General features: G+C 44.6%; 1 protein-coding gene and 1 non-coding gene across 4 annotated transcripts; one reads left to right on the forward strand and one right to left on the reverse strand.

Annotated features, from left to right (window-relative positions):
* Window positions 1–409: 409 nt before the first annotated feature.
* Window positions 410–3,075, reverse strand: LOC106576492 (uncharacterized). Its single transcript, XR_014380382.1, has 2 exons — window positions 2,339–3,075; window positions 410–2,158 (listed from the first exon to the last, which is right to left on the reverse strand). It is a non-coding gene; the product is annotated as an uncharacterized LOC106576492 (transcript).
* On the forward strand, window positions 2,061–25,784 carry dedd2 (DNA-binding death effector domain-containing protein 2). Of its 3 annotated transcripts, XM_014153294.3 has the most exons (10): window positions 2,061–2,138; window positions 4,985–5,882; window positions 6,114–6,216; window positions 6,383–8,912; window positions 9,602–10,140; window positions 10,305–10,433; window positions 10,568–10,714; window positions 21,220–21,607; window positions 21,877–21,940; window positions 22,056–25,784. In XM_014153294.3, exons 5-9 carry the CDS (start codon window positions 9,654–9,656, stop codon window positions 21,914–21,916), a joined length of 1,191 nt encoding a protein of 396 aa, XP_014008769.1. In that variant the 5' UTR covers window positions 2,061–2,138; window positions 4,985–5,882; window positions 6,114–6,216; window positions 6,383–8,912; window positions 9,602–9,653; the 3' UTR covers window positions 21,917–21,940; window positions 22,056–25,784.
* Window positions 25,785–26,869: the final 1,085 nt, after the last annotated feature.

Below are 26,869 nucleotides of genomic sequence, written 5' to 3' on the forward strand. Positions count from 1 at the left end.
AAGACGCAGGTCGTGGTAATCCTGCAGGTGGCGCCAGAGAGTGCTGCTTTTGAGAAGAGGGCACTGATTACTGGGCAAAATGAATTCATATCTCGTCCTTCATACTACTAATTACTGATCAGATTGAATAAGTATTTCCCAATCTATTCTTGGAGGTCCTCCAGTGTCTGTATAGTTGTATTCTAGCACAGAAAATAGACCTAAATGTAATAGACTGCAGAACTGGTGGCGCTGCTACAGCCCTACTGGTGCAAATCTGAAGTTTAGATCAATCAATGCCTCCCTAGATCACTAAAGTACGCAAATAATATAATACTATACTGCTATCACTAATCCAACATTCTCATGTCTGCAATTAATTAAAGGAAGAAGAGGGACATATTTCCTAGAAATAAAGAATGACAGTAGATTTAGGGAATGAGATGTTTTAATGCACTTCTTGTATTTTCTGAAAGACTCTCCCTACATGGGACGACTGCCATGTTGTCATGAGGTTTTTTGTCGGGTTGTCATTATGTTTTCTCCCTCTTGTGAATGTTCTTCTCGTATCTTCTAGGGGAGTTCATCCATTTTAACCATTTAGTAGCAATCATTGCCTTATGTAGTTTTTGTGGTCATTTAGTTGACACTCTTACCCAGAGTGACTTACAGTCAGTGGATTCAAAACAGGTAAAACAACCACATATTAACAGTCACTGCAAGTAAAAACTTTCCTCAATAAAGCGGCTGAGTGAAACATGTATCATAAACAAGGTCTACAGGCAGTATTTTCTACACTAAACTATTCTGTGCATTGTCATTATGTCTTCCCAAACTTCCAGTCTATGCAAAGCCTCTGCCAGCCTTGGCAGTGACGCCTTCTCTTCCATGTGAAATCTCATGCCAGGTTGACTGGGTGCTAGTGCTGAAATACGTCACAAAGATGGCAATGATATGGTTTTTCCCATGTGGATCTTCATGTGTAGTTTCCGGTGATAATTCTGCTTGAAGCCTTGGCCACAATATTGGCACTTATATGGTTTCACCCCTGTATGAGTCCTCATGTGGACTGTCAGATCAGGGTTTCTTATGAAACATTTTCCGCATATGCGACAGCAAAACGGCCTCTCCCCTGTGTGAATCTTCATGTGTGTGTTCATATAAGATTTACTGCTGAAACATTTCCCACAAACAGGGCAGCAATGCGGTTTCTCCCCAGAGTGGCTCTTCATATGCACAGCCAGGTTTCCACTCTGACTGAATCCTTTGCCACAAAACTGGCAGCGGTACGGTCTCTCCCCTGTGTGAATCCTCTTGTGCGCTGTGAGATCTGGATTTTTTCTGAAACACTTGCCACAATCAGGACAGCGAAACGATTTCTCCCCTGGGTGAACCTTCATATGATCATTCAGCTCAGCACTCCCAGGGAAAAATGCACCACAAACATGACAAACTCTAGCTCCAACGTGGGTTTCTAGATGATCTAACATACTTTCTGTGGACTCTAAGTGTATTCCACAAACACCACATAGACATTCTTTGTCCTGTGCATGCTTTCTTGCATGATTCACTAAAGAAGCTAAGTAGGAGAAATACATTCCACAAAATTTACAGTGAATATAGGCACTTTGTTTTCTTACTGTCTGTGATCTCTTTGATTTAAGTGGCTTTGAATCTGACAGAGGTCTACTCTCTACCCCTTTGACACATTTCATGTTTTTACTCTGAGCTGCAGAAGACTCTGTATCATCTGCAAAGAGGGGCTGAGACTCACGGGATGGTTTTGATACTCCATTGTCTTCTGCATTAAGTTCTGGTTTGATCTGTATCATGTTCTGTTCAGTGGAGGTGATGGGTAGAGAGTAGCTGCTCTGTTCAGTTAAGGTGCTGTGTAGAGAGTAGTTCCTCTGTGCAGTTGAGGTGCTGGGAAGACAGTACGTCTCTTCGTAGTCTTCACTTTGGGTTTCATAAAGAAGCGAGGACTGAGTCAGCGAGGACTGAGTCAGGTCCTGGTGGTTGTAGTCATATTTCAAAGATGACTCTAGTTCCTCCGGTTCCTCTTTTATCTGTATGTAATGTGGGTCTTCCTGCCCCAGACTGGGGCTCCACTCCTGCTCACAGTGTTGCTGCTCAGGGAGAATGTCCTTTTCAGATACAGGGTGAGTGGGCTGTTGGATGTCTGGAGGGAAGGATAGAGAATTAAATAAAACATCTAAAATGTTAACATGAATAGTATTCTAGTTAGATAGCTAGCTATTTAGATAGATACTAACATAGCTAGCGAGCTACATTGTCATTGACCACTTGACACATGCAAAGAACGTTTAAAATATAACAGCTAGCATCCTCAGTCACACACCTATTCTATGTAATAGTATATCTGGTTTAATAACGATATCCAGCATGCTACGTAGACGGCTGTTCTCTTCCTGGTACTCTGCTATCGTTTCTTCAACGACGCCAAATATCTCCTCAGCTGCCATTGTCAATCTCTGGTTGAGAAACACTCTCAATAACTCTATTTTAGACATTTTTAGAGGAGAAAAGTTGAACAGCTTGCTAGCGGATAATCACAGGTACATTTGCAACAACATAGCGTAGACACCGTATGCGGTAAACAAAGGAGGGCGTTCATTTGAGCACGGCAGCAAACACGTGTTGCACTATCGCCACCTGCTGGAACGGAACGCGACTTCGGTCTTTCAAATTCTTGTATTTTTTTATCGTCCAAAAAGCTTATCTGGGAAGGGGAAACAGTCAGTTGTATGGGGTCAATTTCACACCATATGATTCTAAATAAAATAAAACCTGAACATGAAAAATAAAGTTGAGAATGTAAACATTATATTTTCGAGGACGGGTGATATAATGGATGTTGAAATCAAAAACCAAACAATTGAAAGCAAAATGTATAGAATTGTAAACTAAAATAAGACATCAAAAGCAAAACCCCAAAACTTGTAAGCAAATAATTTTAAAGCGAGAGCAAAACTCTATGACAAATGATTACATTTTTTTTTTAAACGAATGCAAACATCGTTTTTGGTTAAACTTTCCCAGCAACCAATCCTATTGAACATTTTGCCAACGCTCTTGCCTGCATGTACTACCTTTTGGTTACTCTACTGTATATTTGCTTTCGATGTCTGTTTCTTTGATTTCACTGCCAGTCTTTTCGATTGCGAGTTTTGGCATTACTTTCCGTGAAGGGCGGGGTTTAGAGGGAGGCGTAGACAATGAGTCTCCATTGGTCCGTTAGTTTTGGAGTGACGGTTGGTCTTAACCCAATCAATGAACATGATAGACAGGCTTTTTTCTATTGCCTACTTAAGTAGACGGTCTGACGTCACCTCGTTTTCGGGTTTTAGCTAACGTATTTCAAAATGGTCAGTCACGGGTCAATAATGTACGGATATTAGAAGCATGTCTATGTAATACATTTAATAACAACCATCTAACTACTTAGGTAAACATATGAAATACCTGTTGCACAACGTTCGGCGCAGATGTAGGTAACTGGTTCGCCGTAGACCTGCGCCGAACTTTGTCCATGTTCATTGATTGGGTTAAGACGAACCGTCACTCCAAAACTAGCGGACCAATGGAGACTCATTGTCTACGCCTCCCTCTAAACCCCGCCCTTCACGGAAAGTAATGCCAAAACTCGCAATCGAAAAGACTGGCAGTGAAATCAAAGAAACAGACATCGAAAGCAAATATACAGTAGAGTAACCAAAAGGTAGTACATGCAGGCAAGAGCGTTGGCAAAATGTTCAATAGGATTGGTTGCTGGGAAAGTTTAACCAAAAACGATTTTTGCATTCGTTTTCAAATATTATTTTTGTAATCATTTGTCATAGAGTTTTGCTCTCGCTTTAAAATTATTTGCTTACAAGTTTTGGGGTTTTGCTTTTGATGTCTTATTTTTGTTTACAATTCTATACATTTTGCTTTCAATTGTTTGGTTTTTGATTTCACCCTTCCTCGAAAATATAATGTTTACATTCTCAACATTCTCATTTTACTTCAGAAATGTTGCAGTGTAATTGCAGTTAGAGTGCTGTATAACTACAGTTCAATTGCAGTACACTGCAGTTATTCTGCATCTAAAATACCACAGTGAACTGCAGTTACTGCACTTTAAAAACTGCAATAATTTTTGGTAAATGGGGAGCAGTTGTTGGGGGTTAATTGCCTTTCTCAAGGGCAGAACAACATATCTTTCCACCTTGCCGGCTCAAGGATTCAAACCAGCAACCTTTTGGGTACTGGACCAACTGCTTAACAGCTAGGCGACCTTGTTTTTTCAGTCAATGAGCTGTATAATGCTTCTTATTTGAATAGGTCAGTTTTGCCCCGGATACTGCATTATTCATTTAAAAGAATGTACACCCTTTTTCTCCCCATTTTCGTGATATCCAATTGCGATCCAATTACGATCTTGTCTCATCGCTGGAACTCCCCAACTGGCCTGGAAGAGGCATAGGTCGAGTCATGTATCCTCCGAAACATGACCTGCCAAACCACACTTTATAACACCCACCCGTTTAACCCGGAAGTCACCCGCACCAATGTGTCGGAGGAAACACCGTTCAACTGACGACCAAAGTCAGCCTACAGGGGCCCGGCCCGCCACAAGGAGTTGCTAGAGCGCGATGAGCCAAGTAAAGCCCCCCTGGCCAAACCCTCTCCCAACCCGGACGACACTGGGGCAATTGTGCGCCACTTTATGGGATTCCCGATCGAACCCGGGTCTGTAGTGATGCCTCAAGCCCCTGGATACTGCTTGTATCAATCCTAACCATCTCAGGTCTATGATTACAGGAGGACACAATAGGCATATTCTTCATCACATCCTTATTGGCCTTGGCCACTCCAGAGCCATGTATTTAGAATATCTAAATACATGGCTCTGGGCCACACTATAACCTTAAAGGCAGCATATACTAAAACAATCTGCTATACACTAATTGTTAACACTCACACTTTGTGTCCATCTCACCAGATTACACAGCTTCTCTCAGTTGTACCTGACTGAAGGCATAATTTCAGGTTCTGAGGGACAACTACGACACTGTCCTCACAGCCAAGAACCAGCTCCGGAGCCAAAATTATGCTTTGACTTCAACTCAAGCTGAGCTACAGAAAATGAACAGCTATGTGGCTGTGGTTAAGGACCAACTGGAGAGAGACTACATGTAACTTGTCGCGTCCAAGTACCAGTCAGAGAGGCAACACAGAGACCTTGCTGCAAAGAGAGTATGAAGGCCTACTGACATCCAACAACCAATTGCAAAAAAACGATATAGACCTGACGGCATCTAAAAACCAACAACAGAGAGAGATAAAAGATCTCACATTAACCAGGGAATGGTCACAGAGACAACACCTGAACATCAGTGCAGCTTAACGCCTCGATCACACCGACGCGTCGTTGCATTTTGGTACACCAGAAGTACATTCATTTCCAATGGAATGCTGCATTTGCCTTCCAGCATTGCAGAGGCAGTTGCAGTGTGTTCTGTGTGGTGCATACGTTGGATTTATCCAGTACATGCATCAAACTGTATGCCTAGACGGCTCGACAGAAATGGTAGCAGAAGGTAAATGTTGAACTTTTGTTGCAAACATATCCAGATGATACTGCATACCATTTTTCACAAAGATGCTATTGGTGTGATCAAAGCGTTATGACCAGTTGAGGTGAGAGCATGTGAGGGTCGCAGAGACTAGAAACCAACTTCAGTTAGATCTCATAAGTCTCTCTGAAACTGAGGCGATTTTGAACAGAGACTTTGTTGTCACGGTGAGGGATAGGGATTCCCTTCAGAAGATGCCTATAGAGCTGGTCAACTTCCTGCCTGTGGACCGACACTGTCCACTAAGAGACCAGATCACCCAAGGTCAGCAGTGTCTTGATTTATCTGTCCTTCTTCTATATCTATGCACTATATACTGTGTGTTTGTGCAATGTGCATGAATATGTTCTTATGTGTGTATGTGTGTTTCTGTATGTTTGTGCACGTGTGTGTGCAATGTGCATGAATGTGTTCTTATGTGTGTGTCTGTGAGTGTCTGTGTACATCATCGCCTCACACACCTTGTCTTAAGGGCTGGAAGATTTTATCCTCCAGGTGTTACTTCTTCTCCACTGAGAGGAGGAGCTGGAGCAGCGGTCAGGTCGACTGTGTTCAACAGGGCGGAGACCTGGTGGTCATTGACAGTCCAGAGGAACAGGTGAGCGACATTGTATTGGAGATGCACCAAAGATCTAACCCACCTCTGGGCAAGGTGGTTGGGCCCCAAGACAATCTTTACTCTGGTAGTAATACAGGATATAATATGCATAGATTATGGGCATTGGATGTATAGAAAATCAGTGTATCTCTGTGGACTCCCCCAGTTAGAAAGACTGCTGTGAGTGTGAGGGGAGACAGTGTGTGCCTCCACCCTCAGAGAGACCAACCCTTCTCGGAGCTGGAGAGAAGAGACCTGCAGCATCATGTCCGGATGGATCTGTGAGAGCCTAGCGCTCATATGGTCAGAAATTTTATTTTAGAATTTTTTATTTCACCTTTATTTAACCTGGTAGGCCAGTTGAGAACAAGTTCTCATTTACAACGGCGACCTGGCCAAGTTAAAGCAAAGCAGTGCGACACAAACAACACAGTTACAAATAAACAAACATACAGTCAATAACACAATAGAACAAATCTATATACAGTGTGTGGAAATGAGGTAAGATTAGGGAGGTAAGGCAATAAATAGGCCGTTGTGGCAAAGTAATGACTATTTAGCAATTAAACACAGGAGTGATAGATGTGCAGAAGATGAATGTGCAAGTAGAGATACTGGTGTGCAAAGGAGCAAAAAAATAAATAACAATACGGGGATGAGGTAGTTGGATGGACTATTTACAGATGGGCTATCTACAGGTACAATGATCTGTGAGCTGCTCTGACAGCTGATGCTTAAAGTTAGTGAAGAAGATATGAGTCTCCAGCTTTAGTGGTTTTTGCAATTTGTTCCAGTCATTGGCAGCAGAGAACTGGAAGGAAAGGCAGCCAAAGGAGGAATAGGCTTTGGGGGTGGCCAGTGAAATATACCTGCTGGAGCGCGTGCTACAGGTGGGTGCTGCTATGGTGACCAGTGAGCTGAGATCAGGTGGGGCTTTACCTAGCAAAGACTTATAGATGACCTGGAGCCAGTGGGTTTTGCGACGAATATGAAGCGAGGGCCAGCCAACGAGAGCATACAGGTCGCAGTGGTGGGTAGTATATGGGACTTTGGTGACAAAACGGATGGCACTGTGATAGACTGCATCCAATTTGCTGAGTAGAGTTTTGGAGGCCATGTTATAAATGACATCGCCGAAGTCAAGGATCGGTAGGATAGTCAGTTTTACGAGGGTATGTTTGGCAGCATGAGTGAAGGATGCTTTGTTGCGAAATAGGAAGCCGATTCTAGAATTAATTTTGGATTAGAGATGCTTAATGTGAGTCTGGAAGGAGAGTTTAGTCTAACCAGACACCTAGGTATTTGTAATTGTCCACATATTCTAAGTCAGAACCGTCCAGAGTAGTGATGCTGGACGGGCGGCAGGTGCGGGCAGCGATCGGTTGAAGAGCATGCATTTAGTTTTACTTGCATTTAAGAGCAGTTGGAGGCCACGGAAGGAGAGTTGTATGGCATTGAAGCTCGTCTGGAGGTTAGTTAACACAGTGTGCAAAGAAGGGCCAGAAGTATACAGAATGGTGTTGTCTGGGTAGAGGTGGATCAGAGAATCACCAGCAGCAAGAGCAACATCATTGATGTATACAGAGAAAAGAGTCGCCCCGACAATTGAACCCTGTGGCACCCCCATAGAGACTGCCAGAGGTCCGGACAACAGGCCCTCCGATTTGACACACTGAACTCCGTCTGAGAAGTAGTTGGTGAACCAGGCGAGACAGTCATTTGAGAAACCAAGACTGTTGAGTCTGCCGATAAGAATGTGGTGATTGACAGAGTCGAAAGCCTTGGCCAGGTCGATAAAATACTGCACAGTATTGTCTTTTATCGATGGCGGTTATGATATCGTTTAGGACCTTGAGCGTGGCTGAGGTGCACCCATGACCAGCTCGGAAACCAGATTGCATAGCTGAGAAGGTACGGTGGGATTCGAAATGGTCGGTGATCTGTTTGTTAACTTGGCTTTCGAAGACCTTAGAAAGGCAGGGTAGGATATATATAGGTCTGTAACAGTTTGGGTCTAGAGTATCTCCCCCTTTGAAGAGGGGGATGACCGTGGCAGCTTTTGCCATATAGACACACAGAACACATTTATATGTAGCCTTAAAATCTTCCAATAAAATAAAACATTCATTCACGATGGGGCGTGATTTCTTGTGGCAATAGCATAGCGGTGCTGGTCATAGTACAAGGTGAAAACAACAGGATATTTATTAGATATTCCGGGAAAAACGATCTGATAGGTCACTATACTGTCTTGAATCAGCAATACTGCCTCATTCACAATGTTCGTGTATAAAATGAGTAGGTCTGACTACAACATCTTCGTCTCTTCGCTACCTACCCACTGTTGCCCTCCTCATCATGGCGGTAGATCACTGCCAACACGTCTTAAAAAAGTAAGTGCAGTGATTGGTTACTGCCTGTTGTTGTTCTCCTGCCAACTCTGCGTGCGAGACGAGGCGTATTCATTAGTGGATTCAGTTGCAACACGTTTTGCAACGAAAACGAGTTTCTATTGGACACATTTAGGCAGGTCCCTCCCCGCTTTGTTCCTGTTTCATTTTTTTCTGTTTGCTTCCGTTTGGTTCCAAGAGTAAACGGTTTCCGTTTTGCAACAGACAAAACGTTTTAGAACCGAATCTGACTAATGAATACACCCCAGCTGTGTTGACAACATTAACCATCTTCGAACAACGAAGGCGAGTTTCACAAAATAACACATTATTTAGCCTGTTGCAACGATTAACAATATTATATTGACAATGAATTACCGCCTTTAGTCTTTACATGTATTTTAACGTCTTGATTCATCTTCATGGTTATTGTCAGCTGTTGTTGTTGCTAGCTAGCGATAATTTCGTAGCTAACGCTAGCTAGCTACCCAAAGGCTTCCTCCAGCTGCAACTAATTATGTTGATGTTTCCATCTAGCTTGCTATCAAATCGAGACAAATGTAGCTATGTATGAGGGACCATCTCTATTTTGGACCGTTTTCAGGGGCTGTCAATCTAAATTTAAAGTGCAGATTTTTTCATCCAGTGGAACGTCTGTTACATAACGTAATTTGTTGCACTGTCAACACAGTTTGTACTTGCAAGGTATGGTGGCTCAGCGAGATCTCGAGCTCTGTAACGTTGCCACAACGAAAACGAAGTAGCTTTGTATTTCACACCTCCACATCGCTTATAATTAGACAGTTGCTTGCATTTTAAAGCCTGTAACTGTCCATGCCAATATCGTATGGTCCATTCGCGTTGTGGCTGCTATCTGGCTTGTTATTTCATAACCTGATAAACCTAGCAAGTCCTCCTGTTGTTTAGTTTGACATTTTGAGTCGTTACTTCATTGCTACTCACATTGTCTAATTAACTTTATTCTTATCACATAGAAACGTCTGACCAAGGTGCATTAGGAAAGGATAGCCAACTAGCTTGTTAACAATGGCAACCATGCGTCGACCAAGGTACTCTCTCCGAGACTCTCTGTACTGGGATGAGACTGAGTGCCTGACGTACTATGGGATGCTCTCTCTACACGAGATGTTTGAAGTTGTCGGTTCTCAACTGACCGAGACAGACGTTGAGGTGCTGTCATTCCTCTTGGATGAGACCTATCCGGCTGGAGGGCACCCCTTGGACCCAGCTGGCTGGACCAGCGAGCCCAGTGAGGAGGACCCTGAGGCCAGTAAAGGAGTCTCCCCCAGCCCAGTGCTCCTGCAGGCCTGGCGGCGGTTACAGCCCAAGGGTCCTGCCTTGGCCTGCCCTACCGCTGCCCGCCACAAGCCCAAGAGTGGGCTAGAACTGCTGCTGGAGCTGGAGAGACGTGGGTACCTCAGTGAGGGTAACCTGGAGCCCCTGTTGCAGCTGCTGCGAGTCCTGACGCGACACGACCTCCTGCCTTTGGTGTCCCGCAAGAAAAGGAGGACAGGTAAGGGACTGTAACATAGTGCTGTTCATAACTGGAAGCCAACACGCAGTAATAGAGATAATGTTGTCATAATCACCTGTAGGCCTACTTCTCCCAGCTGTGTGTTATCTGCCTGTCTGTCTGCACTCTGCTGTGTCAGTGTCTGACTTTAATCTGCCTCTCAGTATCACCAGAACGTTTCAGAGTGGACTACGGGACAGAGGACAGAAGACAGGTTTGCACATCTGGACTGACTGACCCCTGTGCACAGACAGAATCACATGACGAACACGCCACACAGCAATGGAGGGGGGGTAAGCTACACTCCGGCACAATCTGTGCATGCCTGAACTTGTCTCTAAGAAATGTCAGTAACTGTTTCTGAGATTGTCTGGATTTGCACCAGTTAAGCATTGCTGATTGGCTGGTTTTTGTGTCTGTCCAATAGGTGTTGACTCTGCCAGGCCAACGCCCGCCCCCCTACGGAAGAAGAGGGGTAAAGGCCGCCGCTGGACCAGCAAGCCCACCGCCCACAGGAGAAGAACGGGCATCCCCGAAACGCCTCCCCCACCTATACCTGAGAAAGTGACCTGCGGTAAGACCAGCCTCCATGGCTTTCTCTTTCTCTCTAGTTTCCCTTCCATCTGTCTTTCTCTATTTTCTTTCCATCTCGCTCTTTAACCCACTTGCTCATTCACCACACTCTCTCTGGGTTCCTCTCTTGCCATTATACATGTGTCTGAGTCTCTCTCTCTGGCTTACATCCATTTTCTATCTCACTTCTAATGAGAAGCTGTAAGCACCATCACCCCAACAGCCCTTAATAAAGGTGATGATACAAAAAATCTCTGCCATATCAGAATGTCCCAGTCACCACCTTGTCTCACCAGTAAGTTTGAACTTAAAATGTCCATATCAAGCAACCTTAAATCCAGCCAGTGCCGTGTTCATGTCCTCACATAAGATAACGACTTCAGTTTGCTCCCTCTGCTCAGCTTATACCCTGACCATAAGCTGACCGTCCCACCCTTGCTGGTTTGAGAATGGTTTGCATGGGCCTTCTGGGAGATCAATACTACCCTGCAGGCATGTTGGACTGAGTGGGCTGTGCTGTAACAATACTGTGAGAGCAGAGCATGTGTGAATGAGTGACCGCTCATCAGTAAATACAACCCATACTGACTGGCTGTGTTTGACCTGGCTTAACCCCTCAACCTGGTCATCATATGCTCTCTGTGGTGGTGAAACTGTCTCACACTCAAACATTATCCCCAGGGTTTCAGACAGCGTTTTACACACTCCCGGGGTCTTTGATTGTGTGCTCCCTGCCACACTAACATCCTCACAATGGAGGGATTCTGTAGACGTCCACACAAGGATAGTCTGCTTGCACGGCCAAGCAGAAAACACCAACCTGAAACTGAATGAAATGAAATGGATCTGGTCTGTTGTTTCGTGATGACCGTAGCACAGAGGGGAATTGGGTTGGCTCGCCTACAACTCCCATCTATCAAATATACTAGGCCTATGTCAGCGATTATCTTCACCATTACCCACTAGTGTCTCAAACTAAATAAGCATCCAGCCTTAATACTTGCCTTTTACCTATCCTGGCCATTCAGATAATGTGGAGGAAACAATGGAAGGAAGCCTCTTTAGCCTATTGAGATGCACTCTGAGAGGAATTCACATACCCAATGCACAGCAGTGCGAGTCAGCGTTTCTGTCTGAGCTCCACACAGCACAGCAGTGCGAGTCAGCGTTTCTGTCTGAGCTCCACACAGCACAGCAGTGCGAGTCAGCGTTTCTGTCTGAGCTCCACACAGCACAGCAGTGCGAGTCAGCGTTTCTGTCTGAGCTCCACACAGCACAGCAGTGCGAGTCAGCGTTTCTGTCTGAGCTCCACACAGCACAGCAGGCTTAGTGTAGTAGTAGGACATGGCATTTCAATGTGGCATTCAACCTTAAACTCACAAGCGTGTTACGTTTCAATGGGACATTTCGGCGTCAACCCACAAGCTCGTTAAACGGAACAATTTAGTCTGTTCTGTGCAGACCAACATAATGTTAAGCTGCCAATAGTTGTGGGAAAAATGTATGATTTATACCTACATACCATAGCTGCCACACATGGTTGGAATGCTGCCTCGTAATAACTAGCCTGTGGTCCAGACTGAGGCCCAGGGGAAGGACAGTTAGGTGGTTTACGGTCTTCTACACTCGGTCTTTCACTTACGTCCACTATACACTTGTCAGCCGAGCTTGTCTTTCTTCTTCATATAGCATAACTACTAGCCTGGTCCCAGATCTGCTTGTGGGATCATGCCACTCCTTGTCACTCATTTTGCATGACAAGGAGTGGAATGATATCTCAAACTGACTGGTACCCAGGCTACATAACTACTGCTTGTGCTATCCCTTTCTCCATTTTTCTTCTCTCGCTTTTCATCTCCCCCGACATATCTCCCCCTCTCTCTTACCCAGTTTTTTTCAGCTCCTGTTCTTAAGAACCCTGCCTGGTAGGCCTCCTGTCTCTTATGTTGGTAGTACTGTCTGTCTTCTCCTATCCCTAACATAAAGTCTACAGAAAGTCCCACTGAATTTCTGAATGTGTACTGAACATATAAGTTGAATTGATAGCCTCACACTTGCTGACATCTTCCCAGACCAGGGCCCGGTTTCTCAAAAGCATCTTAAAGCTAAGTTTGTTAGAACCTTCGTAGGAGCATTATTAAATCTCAGAGCTGTTTCCCAAAACCATCGTTATTAACGTCACACTTGTAATCTAACACCTGTCTCAGACCACTCATAGAACAGCTAAGTGGTTCGTTAGATGCTTTTTTTCCCTCCCGCATCACTTTATACACAGAAGAGCTCCGCTAAACATGGTTTATCCGCCGGTTTATCCGCTGATAACTTCCAAACAAAGTCGACTACACCGCTAAACATGGTTTATCCGCCGGTTTATCCGCTGATAACTTCCAAACAAAGTCGACTACACCGCTAAACATGGTTTATCCGCCGGTTTATCCGCTGATAACTTCCAAACAAAGTCGACTACACCGCTAAACATGGTTTATCCGCCGGTTTATCCGCTGATAACTTCCAAACAAAGTCGACTACACCGCTAAACATGGTTTATCCGCCGGTTTATCCGCTGATAACTTCCAAACAAAGTCGACTACAAACACAAAGTTGACAATGTCTTTGTAATTTATACAAACACCTGAGATGTCTACATTAAAATATATATATATCATGCCTAATGTGTGCAATGATGTGCCAAATCTTGATTATCAAATGTTTTATGTAACTAGGAAAGTCAGTTAAGAACAAATTCTTATTTACAATGACGGCCTTGTTCAGGGGCAGAACGACAAATTTTCACCTTGTCATTTGTCATCTCGGGGATTCGATCCAGCAACCTTTGTTACTGGCCCAACGCTCTAACCACTAGGCTACCTGCCGCCCCTAATGTTAAGGTAAGATTTGAGTGGAGAAAGCTGATCTGAGAGCAGCGTTGCCTTTCTTTCAATACTATCAGTATCAACACAAGCCTCAACGACGCGCTTGGCGAACGTTCTCTCTGCGCGGTGTTTTTGGAACCACATGTTACATCTTTGGCCGTTATAGGAAATATGCATCGTTAAAACACTCGTAAGCCTAAGTTCAATCGGGAAACTGGGCCCAGGTCAATAGGCCCTTAGCCCTTCCAGTTCTGTTGCTGTACCTAGTCTACCTGACACCCAACTAACCCCTCGTCCTGTGGCTATCCCAGACACAGCCACTCCCACAGCCTGACACTTACTGATGAGTGATACTGCTTATTTATCAACATGATCTGATTTTGACAACTTTTTGCAATCCATGAAGTCTCTTCTTCAGGGAGACAAATATGTTTATGATTTTACACTGTCTTCGTAGTGCTCAAACATAACACTGCAACCCTTTCAAATGTGCCGTTTTGTCCCCGTCGATCAGAACAGCCTTCTCTAAATCAGCTGCACTAAGTTTCCTGTGATCAAACCCAAAACAATCTACTGAAGGATACCTGCCCCTTGCCCTCTGCAGTAGCCTAGGCCTCACAGTCCCAGCCATGTACCATACACAGTGTTGTTGCTTTGCCTCTGAACATGCTGCTGTCTTGACTCCACATTTGATCCCCACCAGGTTGACTCAGGATTGTGACTCAGATCGAGTAACCTAGAGAGCGGACCTAGAGAGCGGAGAGAAAGGCTGGACAAAAAAAAAAGTCTGGTCTGGCCTTTCACTCTGTCCGTATGATCTGCAGTGTGTGCTCACCTCAGTCGCTCGCTCTCTCGTCAGTCTGGCCCGATGCCCAAGGTAAAGAGGCCCTCCCCCTCAGAACGAGGGGGGGCTGCCACTATGCTCTGTGTTCAATGCCTGTGTATTATTCTAGCTATCCTGTTCCTCCTTACCCCATTCAGAAAAAACAGTATACTCTCCACAAAGTGTTCTGGAATGTTCCATGATTTGTCTATTACTCTAAAGAGGGATGTTGGCCTCAGTGTTTCACAGAACTGACCAAAGAGTCCTTGGAAATATGCGTAGAATATTCCAGAAGTTTCTTAATCACCGTAATGCGACCTTGAACCAGACCCCTCTTCTGAATACCATGCTCTGATTCTCCAAATGACTCAAAGCTCAAACTGACCTGAAAAATTTTTTTTTCTTGAAGGGGTAGTTCACTTCAAAGCCAAAGTTTGACAGATGTTTTCCTCAAAAGTGATAACTGAGTACATATTCCACACTGTCTAGTCTAGTGTATATCCCACTACATGCATAATGAAAACATCTGATTAACTTTAGTTTTGGGGTGAACTACTCTTCTAAAGCAGCCATCAAAATGGAGCCTTTTAACTGAGTCCCAATGGTTCTTGTGGCATCAACTTCAGTAGATACCTCTGGTCAGTGATCACAAATACCTTTCTCAGAATTCAAACAACCCAACTGATTCTGGTTTACTAAAACAAAAAGAGACTAAACCCATTCTGGAATCTCAATTAAAAAATGTCAAACTGGTCTCAGAGATCCATTGATCTCAGTCCTCTTGTCAGTCTGAACTCGAATTCTATCCTTATATGAACATAAAATGGCCGCCGACAGCTTCTCTGGAACCTTTGCTCGAGCAGTTCTGAGGAAAATGACCCAACAGTGTTGTGTTAAGGGCTGTGTAACCGCATGCTGTATCTCATCTCTGACCCCTGAATGAGCTCCCAGTGTGGGGAGCAGAGATAGATGGGGCAGTCCAGTCCAATGCTGCCTCACAGCATTCAGACCAAACCCATTACTACCTCTACTATCTTACCAGTCAGTTTGTTTTCACATAATCAGTTCCTTTTCTCAGTTCAAGCATTTCAGTTACAGTATTTCAGTTATTTGTGGTTAAAATTTCTTATACCAAACTGTAACCTACGATTAGAAGCGATGTAAAACTGTCCACCTAAACGGTAATGTTAAACAGTGGACTTGGAGGCTTCAAAAACAATTCAAACTCCAAGTGATTGCCTTTGAACCAGTGTTAAGCTTGCCTGCTTGATCTTGAGAAACAACCAAATTGACAGATATCCAATCCAACTGTGCTTGTCTCTTTCTCTCTCTTTCTCTCCTTTCTCTATGTTCGCAGTTCAAAACAGACCGACTCGTGTGTCAGGAAAAAACATCCTCTCACACACACTGAGAGGGAGAGAACGAACACTAAACGCTCAAACCACACAAACCAAAAAAAGAAAGAGAGCTTTGGTCAAAGGGGAATAGAGAGAGGTCTATCTACCTGTCTCTCTCTCTCCCTCCCTCTCTTGGTCTGTCGTTCAGCAGAAAAACGGATCAATAAAGAGTTGAAGCTCTTCGCACCAAGTGACTCCTCGTAAATGGGTACTTTTCTGTGGGGTGAATGGAGAATCTAACCAACTCCTTGTTTTTAAAGGGAGAAAATGAAAGTTGTGCCTCCTAATGTTCTGTCTAAATGGATCTATCTGTCTCTGATGAAGCGTAAAGTACTCTGTAACCTTAACAAAATCACTATGTTCTCATTGTTTTTAAGGGCCTTCCTTTCCTGGTGCTCTCAGCAAGTCCATTTTTCACAAGTAGGTAGGAAGGAGCAGTCGTTTAGAAGTATGGGGACATTGTGTAGTAGGTGTTGATGTCACAGTCCCCACACAGTATGTGATCCATGTCGCTAGACTTGTACATTGCAAAAGTGCACAATTGTTACAGTTTTACTCAGTTTATTATTTATCTGACATGTTTTACCATATCGACAATTGACAGGGGTATTATGCAGTCCTGGTAACTTTCAGATGTTATTAGTTTGAAGCTGACTTTCAGTGTCAGTTTCCTCTCAGAGCAGTACTGTGCCTTGTCAGCTGCACATCCTGTTTTTGCTGATTTGACACCTTGCTGGCAGGGAGAGATAAATGTATCCCCTAGAGCAGGGTTTCCCAAACTGGGTCCTGGGGCCCCCCCCTGGGTGCACATTTAGGTTACTGCCCTAGCACTACACAGCTGATTCTATTAATCAACTAATCATCCAGTTTTGATTATTTGTGTTAGCTGTATAGTGCTTGGTCAAAAACCAAAATGTGCACCCCTTAAGGTCCCCTGGATCGAGTTTGGAAACACTGCCTTAGGGACAAGCCATGTATTTTCTGATGCGAAATGCCCCCAAATTGACAATGTATTTCCTGAAATGGTCCATGATTTTACATGCAGAAACATCTCCCCAGAGTAACAATGTGGAGATGTTGGTGAGACATTGGAGTAGTGATGAGGGAAGGCAACCCTTCAACTATTTTTCACAACATGTCAGATTATGGGGCTGTGTGCATTTAGTCTTATTTTCGGGACTGTATGCGTCTTATTGTTCTCTGTCAACCTCATTGACAAATGTCCTACGAGCTGCTGTATCAATAGAGACAGAAATGTTCCTTGTACCATAACTTTGCCTCCAGGAAGAAAAAAAATAATAATTCCAAACACCTTCTGTATCCAATTTCTTTGTGTGCAAACTAACAGTTGAACTTCATGAAATATGATCATGATTATCATATTTGGCCTGATGGGATATAAGACATATTTTAGCGATCTACAAATCTACTTGCAGTTGATCTTAAGATACATTTTTGTTACACTGTGTTGTACATCAGAGCATGTTTTCAATGTTGGCAGTAAATGTAAGAGATCTGTCTAACCTCCCTGATGGTCCAAGTAGTACGTGTTTGTATCGCCTCATTACAACCTTATAAAGAAAGAAGGAACCAGTGTTTGGTTTTCTCTCTTACAAATGTTAAGAAATTCATAATCAATTCAACATTTGCATTTCTAATGTTGGCATTTTCCAAAGCTGCCCCCTCCAGAGGCTGTCCCCCATGGCCCTGAACAATAATGTGGATGGAGACAAAGAACTCAAATGAATCACATATTCTAAGGCACAGTCATGTCCCTGGTTCATTTGGTACAACATTCCAGTTTAAATTGTCTGGTTCTATTTCTTGTGTCCTCGTTAGAGGAAGCAACTATTTGTCAGTTTCTCCTTTACCCAATCCTGTTTCAGTGTCTTCAGAGACCAAGGTATGGCTAGGTACCCAGGTCCCTGTGTATGGTACTACACATAGCTTTCACTCTTATTCACATCCACAGGTGTTTTGAGATCTAAGACTGGTCAAATTTTCAATGTGAGTTTTTGGACCTCTGGTCCCCCATCCTTTCCTTTCTGCCCTTTCTGTTCCATATTCCTTCTCTCTCTCACTTTTTAAATCCAGTTCTACTCTTTATCGTTCCTCCATTTTCTGTTACATGAAGTTTGGCAGGGCAAGGTGGGTGGGGTAAATCCAGATACACAGTTTGACAAACTATCCTCCATGTTGGCAACAAACATTCTTTCACAAGAATATTTTAATTTGAATAATTGTTGTCTTGGAACGTTTGTTGCTAACATGTATCTATTTACATCTCTGGTGGGGTAGTGTGGGACTTGGAAGGATTGGATTTTTTGTTGCAGCAAAGTCGGAAGGCCGCTGGTTCTGCTGGGCGCTTGGTGAATAATGGCATTAGAGGACGATGAGACAGAGGTCTGCTTGCCTTTGCTCAGTACAGTATGTATCTCCTGACCCTTCTCACTGTGCTGTTGCTGCATGACCGCTAATTCTCCTGTTGCTGAAACAGAACAAAAACACTGAAAGGTTGCTATCCATCCCAAGGGCTGTTTACAGTGTTAGAGTGACCTAACAAAATCCTACAACCCTCACAACAAGTAGCATTTTATTTATGCCTGTTTTGTGCCACCTATAACTCATTAGTATTGTAAGTACAGTGTAACAAGCTTTGTAATTACTCAGAGAAATGGATTACATAGCTATAGCTCTAGCTTTCAGTGTGTAGATTACAGTGCCTGGCTAAAATCTCCTGGGTGAATAATGATGGGGGTGGACTATTAGAACTGCACAGTGTGGTGTGGTAGTGGGCTTCCCTGATGAATATGCTTGTTATCCATCCTCTGATTTTACTCTAGTACTACAACAACAACTCTTGGTAGTGGGCGTTGTGAAAAATAGATCTGGTTAGTCATACAGTAAATCCTCATTGATGCTCTTCTTGACCCGACCAGGTCATAATTGTTCCCACTGTCAGGTTAGTGATGGTAGACGGCCTGGTTGGTATTACATTCACCTCTGTGCTCCACAGCTGTCTTCAGTTCTGCCTTGCCTCACCTGTATTCCTCTTAAAGACAGACTTTTGTTATCAACTGCAGTTAATGACACAGCAGTGTCCTACACCAAATCAAACTTTATTTGTCACATGTACCAAATACAATTGTAGACTTTACCGTGAAATGCTTACTTACAAAACCGTAACCAACAGTGCAGTTCAAGAAGAGTTAAGAAAATATAATACCAGTAAGTATTTCTACAGTGCCTTGCGAAAGTATTCGGCCCCCTTGAACTGTTCGACCTTTTGCCACATTTCAGGCTTCAAACATAAAGATATAAAACTGTATTTTTTTGTGAAGAATCAACAACAAGTGGGACACAATTATGAAGTGGAATGAAATTTATTGGATATTTCAAACTTTTTTAACAAATAAAAAACTGAAATTGGCCGTGCAAAATTATTCAGCCCCTTTACTTTCAGTGCAGCAAACTCTCCAGAAGTTCAGTGAGGATCTCTGAATGATCCAATGTTGACCAAAATGACTAATGATGATAAATAGAATCCACCTGTGTGTAATCAAGTCTCCGTATAAATGCACCTGCTCTGTGATAGTCTCAGAGGTCCGTTTAAAGCGCAGAGAGCATCATGAAGAACAAGGAACACACCAGGCAGGTCCGAGATACTGTTGTGGAGAAGTTTAAAGCCGGATTTGGATACAAAAAGATTTCCCAAGCTTTAAACATCCCAAGGAGCACTGTGCAAGCGATAATATTGAAATGGAAGGAGTATCAGACCACTGCAAATCTACGAAGACCCGGCCGTCCCTCTAAACTTTCAGCTCATACAAGGAGAAGACTGATCAGAGATGCAGCCAAGAGGCCCATGATCACTCTGGATGAACTGCAGAGATCTACAGCTGAGGTGGGAGACTCTGTCCATAGGACAACAATCAGTCGTATACTGCACAAATCTGGCCTTTATGGAAGAGTGGCAAGAAGAAAGCAATTTCTTAAAGATATCCATAAAAAGTGTCGTTTAAAGTTTGCCACTAGCCACCTGGGAGACACACCAAACATGTGGAAGAAGGTGCTCTGGTCAGATGAAATCAAAATCAAACTTTTTGGCAACAATGCAAAACGTTATGTTTGGCGTAAAAGCAACACAGCTCATCACCCTGAACACACCATCCCCACTGTCAAACATGGTGGTGGCAGCATCATGGTTTGGGCCTGCTTTTCTTCAGCAGGGGCAGGGAAGATGGTTAAAATTGATGGGAAGATGGATGGAGCCAAATACAGGTCCATTCTGGAAGAAAACCTGATGGAGTCTGCAAAAGACCTGAGACTGGGACGGAGATTTGTCTTCCAACAAGACAATGATCCAAAACATAAAGCAAAATCTACAATGGAATGGTTCACAAATAAACATATCCAGGTGTTAGAATGGCCAAGTCAAAGTCCAGACCTGAATCCAATCGAGAATCTGTGGAAAGAACTGAAAACTGCTGTTCACAAACGCTCTCCATCCAACCTCACTGAGCTCGAGCTGTTTTGCAAGGAGGAATGGGCAAAAATTTCAGTCTCTCGATGTGCAAAACTGATAGAGACATACCCCAAGCGACTTACAGCTGTAATCGCAGCAAAAGGTGGCACTACAAAGTATTAACTTAAGGGGGCTGAATAATTTTGCACGCCCAATTTTTCAGTTTTTTATTTGTTAAAAAAGTTTGAAATATCCAATAAATTTCGTTCCACTTCATGATTGTGTCCCACTTGTTGATTCTTTAAAAAAAATTACAGTTTTATATCTTTATGTTTGAAGCCTGAAATGTGTCAAAAGGTCGAAAAGTTCAAGGGGGCCGAATACTTTCGCAAGGCACTGTATGTGGTATCCTACACTAATCACTAGTTTAATGTCAGATACAGTCCTGTTGAATGTAGTATGCTCCCCTTAAATATTCTTTACTTTGGCACTTGTCTATCAACCCTCCCATAGCCTGTTCTTGACAATTTTTCGGATAATATTCTGTGATTACGGCTTTATTTGAAACGTTTTCTTATCATTTTCTTTTGTGTTTTTGTGTTTTTGTCCCTCTCTCTCTCTTCCCTTTGTTCTGACTCAATGATCCCACCCTCCTTCTCATATTTGATTTTCACTCTCACGTGTACATGATATATCTCATCCCGCTCAATCTCCTGCTTCTACCATTTCCCTCTGTCCCTTTTTGATTGTTTCACCTCTTTGCACCCTAAAATCACCTCTCCTGTCCCTCCTCTACATCTACCCCTCCTCTTCTCTCTTCCCCTCCACCACTCTCCCTCCCTCTTTTACCCGTTCCTCTTCTTTCTCTCGCTCTCCCTCCCCTTTCCTCCCTTCACTCTTCCCCTACCTCCCTCCATCTCCTCTCCTCACCCTCCCCCCTCCCTGCAGACATTCGTCTGCGTGTGCGAGCAGAATACTGGGAGCATGAGTCGGCTCTGCGCGGCGGCGTCTCATCGGACAAGCAGCAGCCCCTGGAGCGGCAGTTTGAGCTGTTCAGTCGTGCCACCTCCGTGCTGCGCGCCCGCGACCTGGGCTCCATCATATGTGACATCAAGTTCTCTGAGCTGGACAACCTGGAGGCCTTCTGGGGGGACTATCTGAGTGGAGCGCTGCTGGAGGCCCTGAAGGGGGTGTTCATCACAGACTCTCTGCGGAGGGCGGCGGGGAGAGAGGGGGTTCGCCTGCTGATCAGTGTGGACCAGGATGACTACGAGGAGGGTCGCAGACTGCTGCTGGACGCACAGGAACAACAGGCCGGCTGCTGGGGACAAGACAGGTGAGCATCACTGCTCTCTCCATTCTGGTTCTGTTATACTGTGTTAGTAAGCTGGTTTCTTAAAGTACTTATCTGTTGTGTGGTATGTACTGGGGCCATGCTGACCGCTACAGGGGGTGGGGGTCATAGATGTGGACTTGACTGGTGGTCATGCATTGGAATGGCTATGTAATGCCACCAATAACCACTAGATGGCAAACTTTGCCCACAGGCATCAGAGCCATATATACTACTCGGTCTCACTAGTCTCACGTTGTCATACTTCCTAGACCCAACCTGAGAAAGCTGGTTATGGACATCCGGCTCTGACAGACAGACAGGCAGCTGTTCGAGGTTGTGTTAATCATTTTCGGCTCACGACAGTTCACACAACAGTTCTAGAATCCTCAGAGACGATGAATAATAGTTGTAATTCTAACCACCGTCCTCCACTATGTTCCCTCTGCAGGTCATGAGCCCAAGGATAGAGGAATGAAAAGGAGAATAAAATATGAAGAGGAACATTTTCTTTTTTCTCTCCTTTTTAAGTCTGTCATGCTGAGAATAGAGCATACAGCTACTCCTAGGTCAGGGGAATAGTCCCCAGGGAAAACAGCCAAACTTGAAGTGAAGGCAAACTGGACTAAAAGACTTGACACACTGTTCTATTTGGAATTGATAACACAAGTTGCACTGAGCCTAGATGCCCTCGGGGCACTGAGGAAGAGACTGCCTCTGAGACACACACACACAGAGACAGAGAGAAACTAAACTTCCGCTGTAACACACACAAACTACCACTGTATCAAACATACACACTCTGTAAAATCATCCATACGATAAACCATCAGCACTTCCTGTGAGACTCATTGAAGCCAAGAGACATTTCTTGCTAACAGTGACAGCCCAGATACCAGCTAGACTGTGCGCTAATGTTGAACATCTCTGGTTATGTTTGAGGAGCGTGTGAGATGCCCTGCAAGGCGAACATCACCCGCCTCAATATTAGTTTGCGTTTCCATTAAAATGTATGATTTTGAAAAGATGAGCAAGACTGCAGCTCTCAGACACCGAGGGAGAGATGATGGGGAAATGACTAAAGCATGAGATTATGTTTTTACCTTTTGGGAGAGAATTTGAAATAGATGGCGAAGGGAAGACTACCTGAGGACAGTGTAGTGGACAAATCGCTGGTCCTTCGAGAATTCGTCCACACACACACACACACACACCATGATCACAAGCCACTGGTAGTCCCATCACTGTGTGCCATGCTAACCCAGGGCCTGATAGCTGTGGTCAGTGGCCATCTCATCTCAGATGCCAGGAGATGATAGGAGTGATTACCTCTCAACCTCAGCCAACCATGGAGAACTCATCACATCCCCACAAGTTGTTGAACAGCAGCTGGGATAACACACGACTAGGCTGTGCTCACCCCGGCTTCCAGCAAGGCAAGGCCACTGCCTTTCCCATTGGAACTGAAGCACAGGACAGTGCTTCAGTCAATAAAACTGATGTGGAGGAGATCAAAATCAGAAGGATACATCCTAGTTCCACTCAGCCCTGCCTTGTAGTCCCAACTAGAGTGGCTCACAGAGCGCTGTCTGTCTCTAGTCTAGTCACCCTGGTGGAACTAATGCCTGAACTCTGAGTGGGATCAATAACCCACTCTGTCTCGCCACCACCACCATGGGAGGAGAAGGAGTAAGGGGAAAGAGAGGAGAGGAAGGGGAAAGAGAGGAGAGGAAGGGGAAAGAGAGGAGAGGAAGGGGAAAGAGAGGAGAGGTAGGAGAAGGGGAAAGAGAGGAGAGGTAGAAGGGGAAAGAGGAAGTTGTTGGGGAAAGAGAGGAGAGGAAGGGGAAAGAGAGGAAGGGGAAGGGGAAAGAGAGGAGAGGTAGTAGAAGGGGAAAGAGAGGAGAGGAAGTGGAAGGGGAAAGAGAGGAGAGGAAGGGGAAAGAGGGGAGAGGAGAGGAAGGGAAAGGGGAAAGAGGAGGGGAAGGGGAAAGAGAGGAGAGGTAGGAGAAGGGGAAAGAGAGGAGAGGTAGGAGAAGGGGAAAGAGAGGAGAGGTAGGAGAAGGGGAAAGAGAGGAGAGGTAGGAGAAGGGGGAAAGAGAGGAGAGGTGGGGAAAGAGAGGAGAGGTAGGAGAAGGGGAAAGAGAGGAGAGGAAGGGGAAAGAGAGGAGAGGAGAGGTAGGAGAAGGGGAAAGAGAGGAGGGGAACGGGGAAAGAGAGGAGAGGTAGGAGAAGGGGAAAGAGAGGAGAGGAAGGGGAAAGAGAGGAGAGGAAGGGGAAGGGGAAAGAGGAGAGGAAGGGGAAAGAGAGGAGAGGAAGTGGAAGGGGAAAGAGAGGAGAGGAAGGGGAAAGAGAGGAGGGGAAGGGGAAAGAGAGGAGAGGTAGTAGAAGGGGAAAGAGAGGAGAGGAAGGGGAAAGCGGAGGGGAAGGGGAAAGAGGAGAGGAAGGGGAAAGAGAGGAGAGGAAGTGGAAGGGGAAAGAGGAGAGGAAGGGGAAAGAAAGAAGAGAAAGTGGAAGGGGAAGGAGAGAAGAGGAAGGGGAAAGAGAGGAGGGGAAGGGGAAAGAGAGGAGAGGAAGTGGAAGGGGAAAGAGAGGAGAGGAAGGGGAAAGAGAGGAGGGGAAGGGGAAAGAGAGGAGAGGTAGTAGAAGGGGAAAGAGAGGAGAGGAAGGGGAAAGCGGAGGGGAAGGGGAAAGAGGAGAGGAAGGGGAAAGAGAGGAGAGGAAGTGGAAGGGGAAAGAGGAGAGGAAGGGGAAAGAAAGAAGAGAAAGTGGAAGGGGAAGGAGAGAAGAGGAAGGGGAAAGAGAGGAGGGGAAGGGGAAAGAGAGGAGAGGTAGTAGAAGGGGAAAGAGAGGAGAGGAAGGGGAAAGAGGAGGGGAAGGGGAAAGAGGAGAGGTAGGAGAAGGGGAAAGAGAGGAAGGGGAAGGGGGAAAGAGAGGAGAGGTAGGAGAAGGGGAAAGAGAGGAGAGGTAGAAGGGGAAAGAGGAGAGGAAGTGGAAGGGGAAAGAGAGGAGAGGAAGGGGAAAGAGAGGAGGGGAAGGGGAAAGAGAGGAGAGGTAGTAGAAGGGGAAAGAGAGGAGAGGAAGGGGAAAGCGGAGGGGAAGGGGAAAGAGGAGAGGAAGGGGAAAGAGAGGAGAGGAAGTGGAAGGGGAAAGAGGAGAGGAAGGGGAAAGAAAGAAGAGAAAGTGGAAGGGGAAGGAGAGAAGAGGAAGGGGAAAGAGAGGAGGGGAAGGGGAAAGAGAGGAGAGGAAGTGGAAGGGGAAAGAGAGGAGAGGAAGGGGAAAGAGAGGAGGGGAAGGGGAAAGAGAGGAGAGGTAGTAGAAGGGGAAAGAGAGGAGAGGAAGGGGAAAGCGGAGGGGAAGGGGAAAGAGGAGAGGAAGGGGAAAGAGAGGAGAGGAAGTGGAAGGGGAAAGAGGAGAGGAAGGGGAAAGAAAGAAGAGAAAGTGGAAGGGGAAGGAGAGAAGAGGAAGGGGAAAGAGAGGAGGGGAAGGGGAAAGAGAGGAGAGGTAGTAGAAGGGGAAAGAGAGGAGAGGAAGGGGAAAGAGGAGGGGAAGGGGAAAGAGGAGAGGTAGGAGAAGGGGAAAGAGAGGAAGGGGAAGGGGGAAAGAGAGGAGAGGTAGGAGAAGGGGAAAGAGAGGAGAGGTAGAAGGGGAAAGAGGAGAGGTAGGAGAAGGGGAAAGAGGAGAAGGGGGAGGAGAGGAGAGGTAGAAGAGGAAAGAGAGGAAGGGGAAGAGGGAGAAGGATCCCCACCTCCATCCCTTCTTTCAGCTCCTGGACAGCCGCCTCATCCTCTGGAGGATAAGTCTCCTGATACAACCAGGCTGCCTGGTCTGCTACAGCCCTGTGTCTGGTTCACACAGCCCTGTGTCTGGTTCACACAGCCCTGTGTCTAGTTCACACAGCCATATGGGACCAGGGGTGGAGGACTAAGGAGGCACTCAGGAAAACCTTAGTGTTTTGCTTTTTCCGTGTTTTGGTATATGGATTCGTTAGTATAGCTTTGTATTGTTCATAAGAGAAAATAACAAAAATACTGTGTGTTCTAGTTCATTAACTTAGGGTGAACTTTTGTTTGAGTAGCTGGATATTTTTATTTAGGCACTGCAAAAGTGCTGTATATTAGTTTAATATATCAGTGGAAAGTTGGAATTATTTCAAATAAAAATAAATGATTTATCAAAGGTTTATTGCGTCTATGATGTAACCGTGCCTTCAGAACATATTCACACCCCTTGACTTTTTCCATATTTTGTTGTTACAGCCTAAATATTTTGTTGTTACAGCCTGAATTTTAAATGTATTAAATTGAGATGTCACTGGCCTACACACAATACCCCATAATGTCCAAGTGGGATAATGTTTTTACAAATGTATTAAAAATTAAAAGCGGAAATGTCTTGTCCATAAGTATTCAACCCCTTTATTATGGCAGACCTAAATAAGTTCAGGAGTTAAACAATAAAAAAATTGTGAAATGTAACATGTTTAACATGACTGTTGAATTACCACCACACACATACAATTATCTGTAAGGTCCCTCAGTCGAGCAGAGATTCAACCACAAAGACCAGGGAGGTTTTCCAATTGGTAGATGGGTAAAAATAAAAAAAAGCAGACATTGAATATCCCTTTGAGCATGATGAAGTTATTAATTACACTTTGGACAGTGTATCAATACACCCAGTCACTACAAAGATGCGTGTCCTTCCTAACTCAGTTGCCAGAGAGGAAGGAAACTGCTCAGGGATTTCACCATGAGGCCAATGGTGACATTGAAACAGTTCCATAGTTTAATTGCTGTGATAGAACTGGGGATGGATCAACAACATTGTAGTTACTCCACAATACTAACCTAAATTACAGAGTGTAAAGAAGGAAGCCTGTACAGAATACAAATATTCCAAAACATGCATCCTGTTTGCAATAAGGCACAAGTAAAAATGGCAACAAAATACATTTTGTCCTGAATACAAAGCGTTATATTTGGGGCAAATCCAACACATCACGGAGTACCACTTAACATATTTTCAAGCATGGTGGTGGCTGCATCATGTTATGGGAATGCTTTTCATCAGGAAGAACTAGCAAGTTTTTACTTATAAAAATAAACCGAATAGAGCGAAGCACATGCAAAATGATAGAGGAAAACCTGGTTCGGTCTGCTTTCCAACAAACACTGGGAGACATTCATCTTTCAGCAGGACAATAACTTTAAACACAAGGCCAAATATACACTGGAGTTGCTTACCAAGACGACATTGAATGATCCT

This window comes from Salmo salar, chromosome 02, assembly GCF_965601325.2.
Source record: "Salmo salar chromosome 02, fSalSal1, whole genome shotgun sequence".
In the NCBI taxonomy this organism is placed as follows: domain Eukaryota; kingdom Metazoa; phylum Chordata; class Actinopteri; order Salmoniformes; family Salmonidae; genus Salmo; species Salmo salar.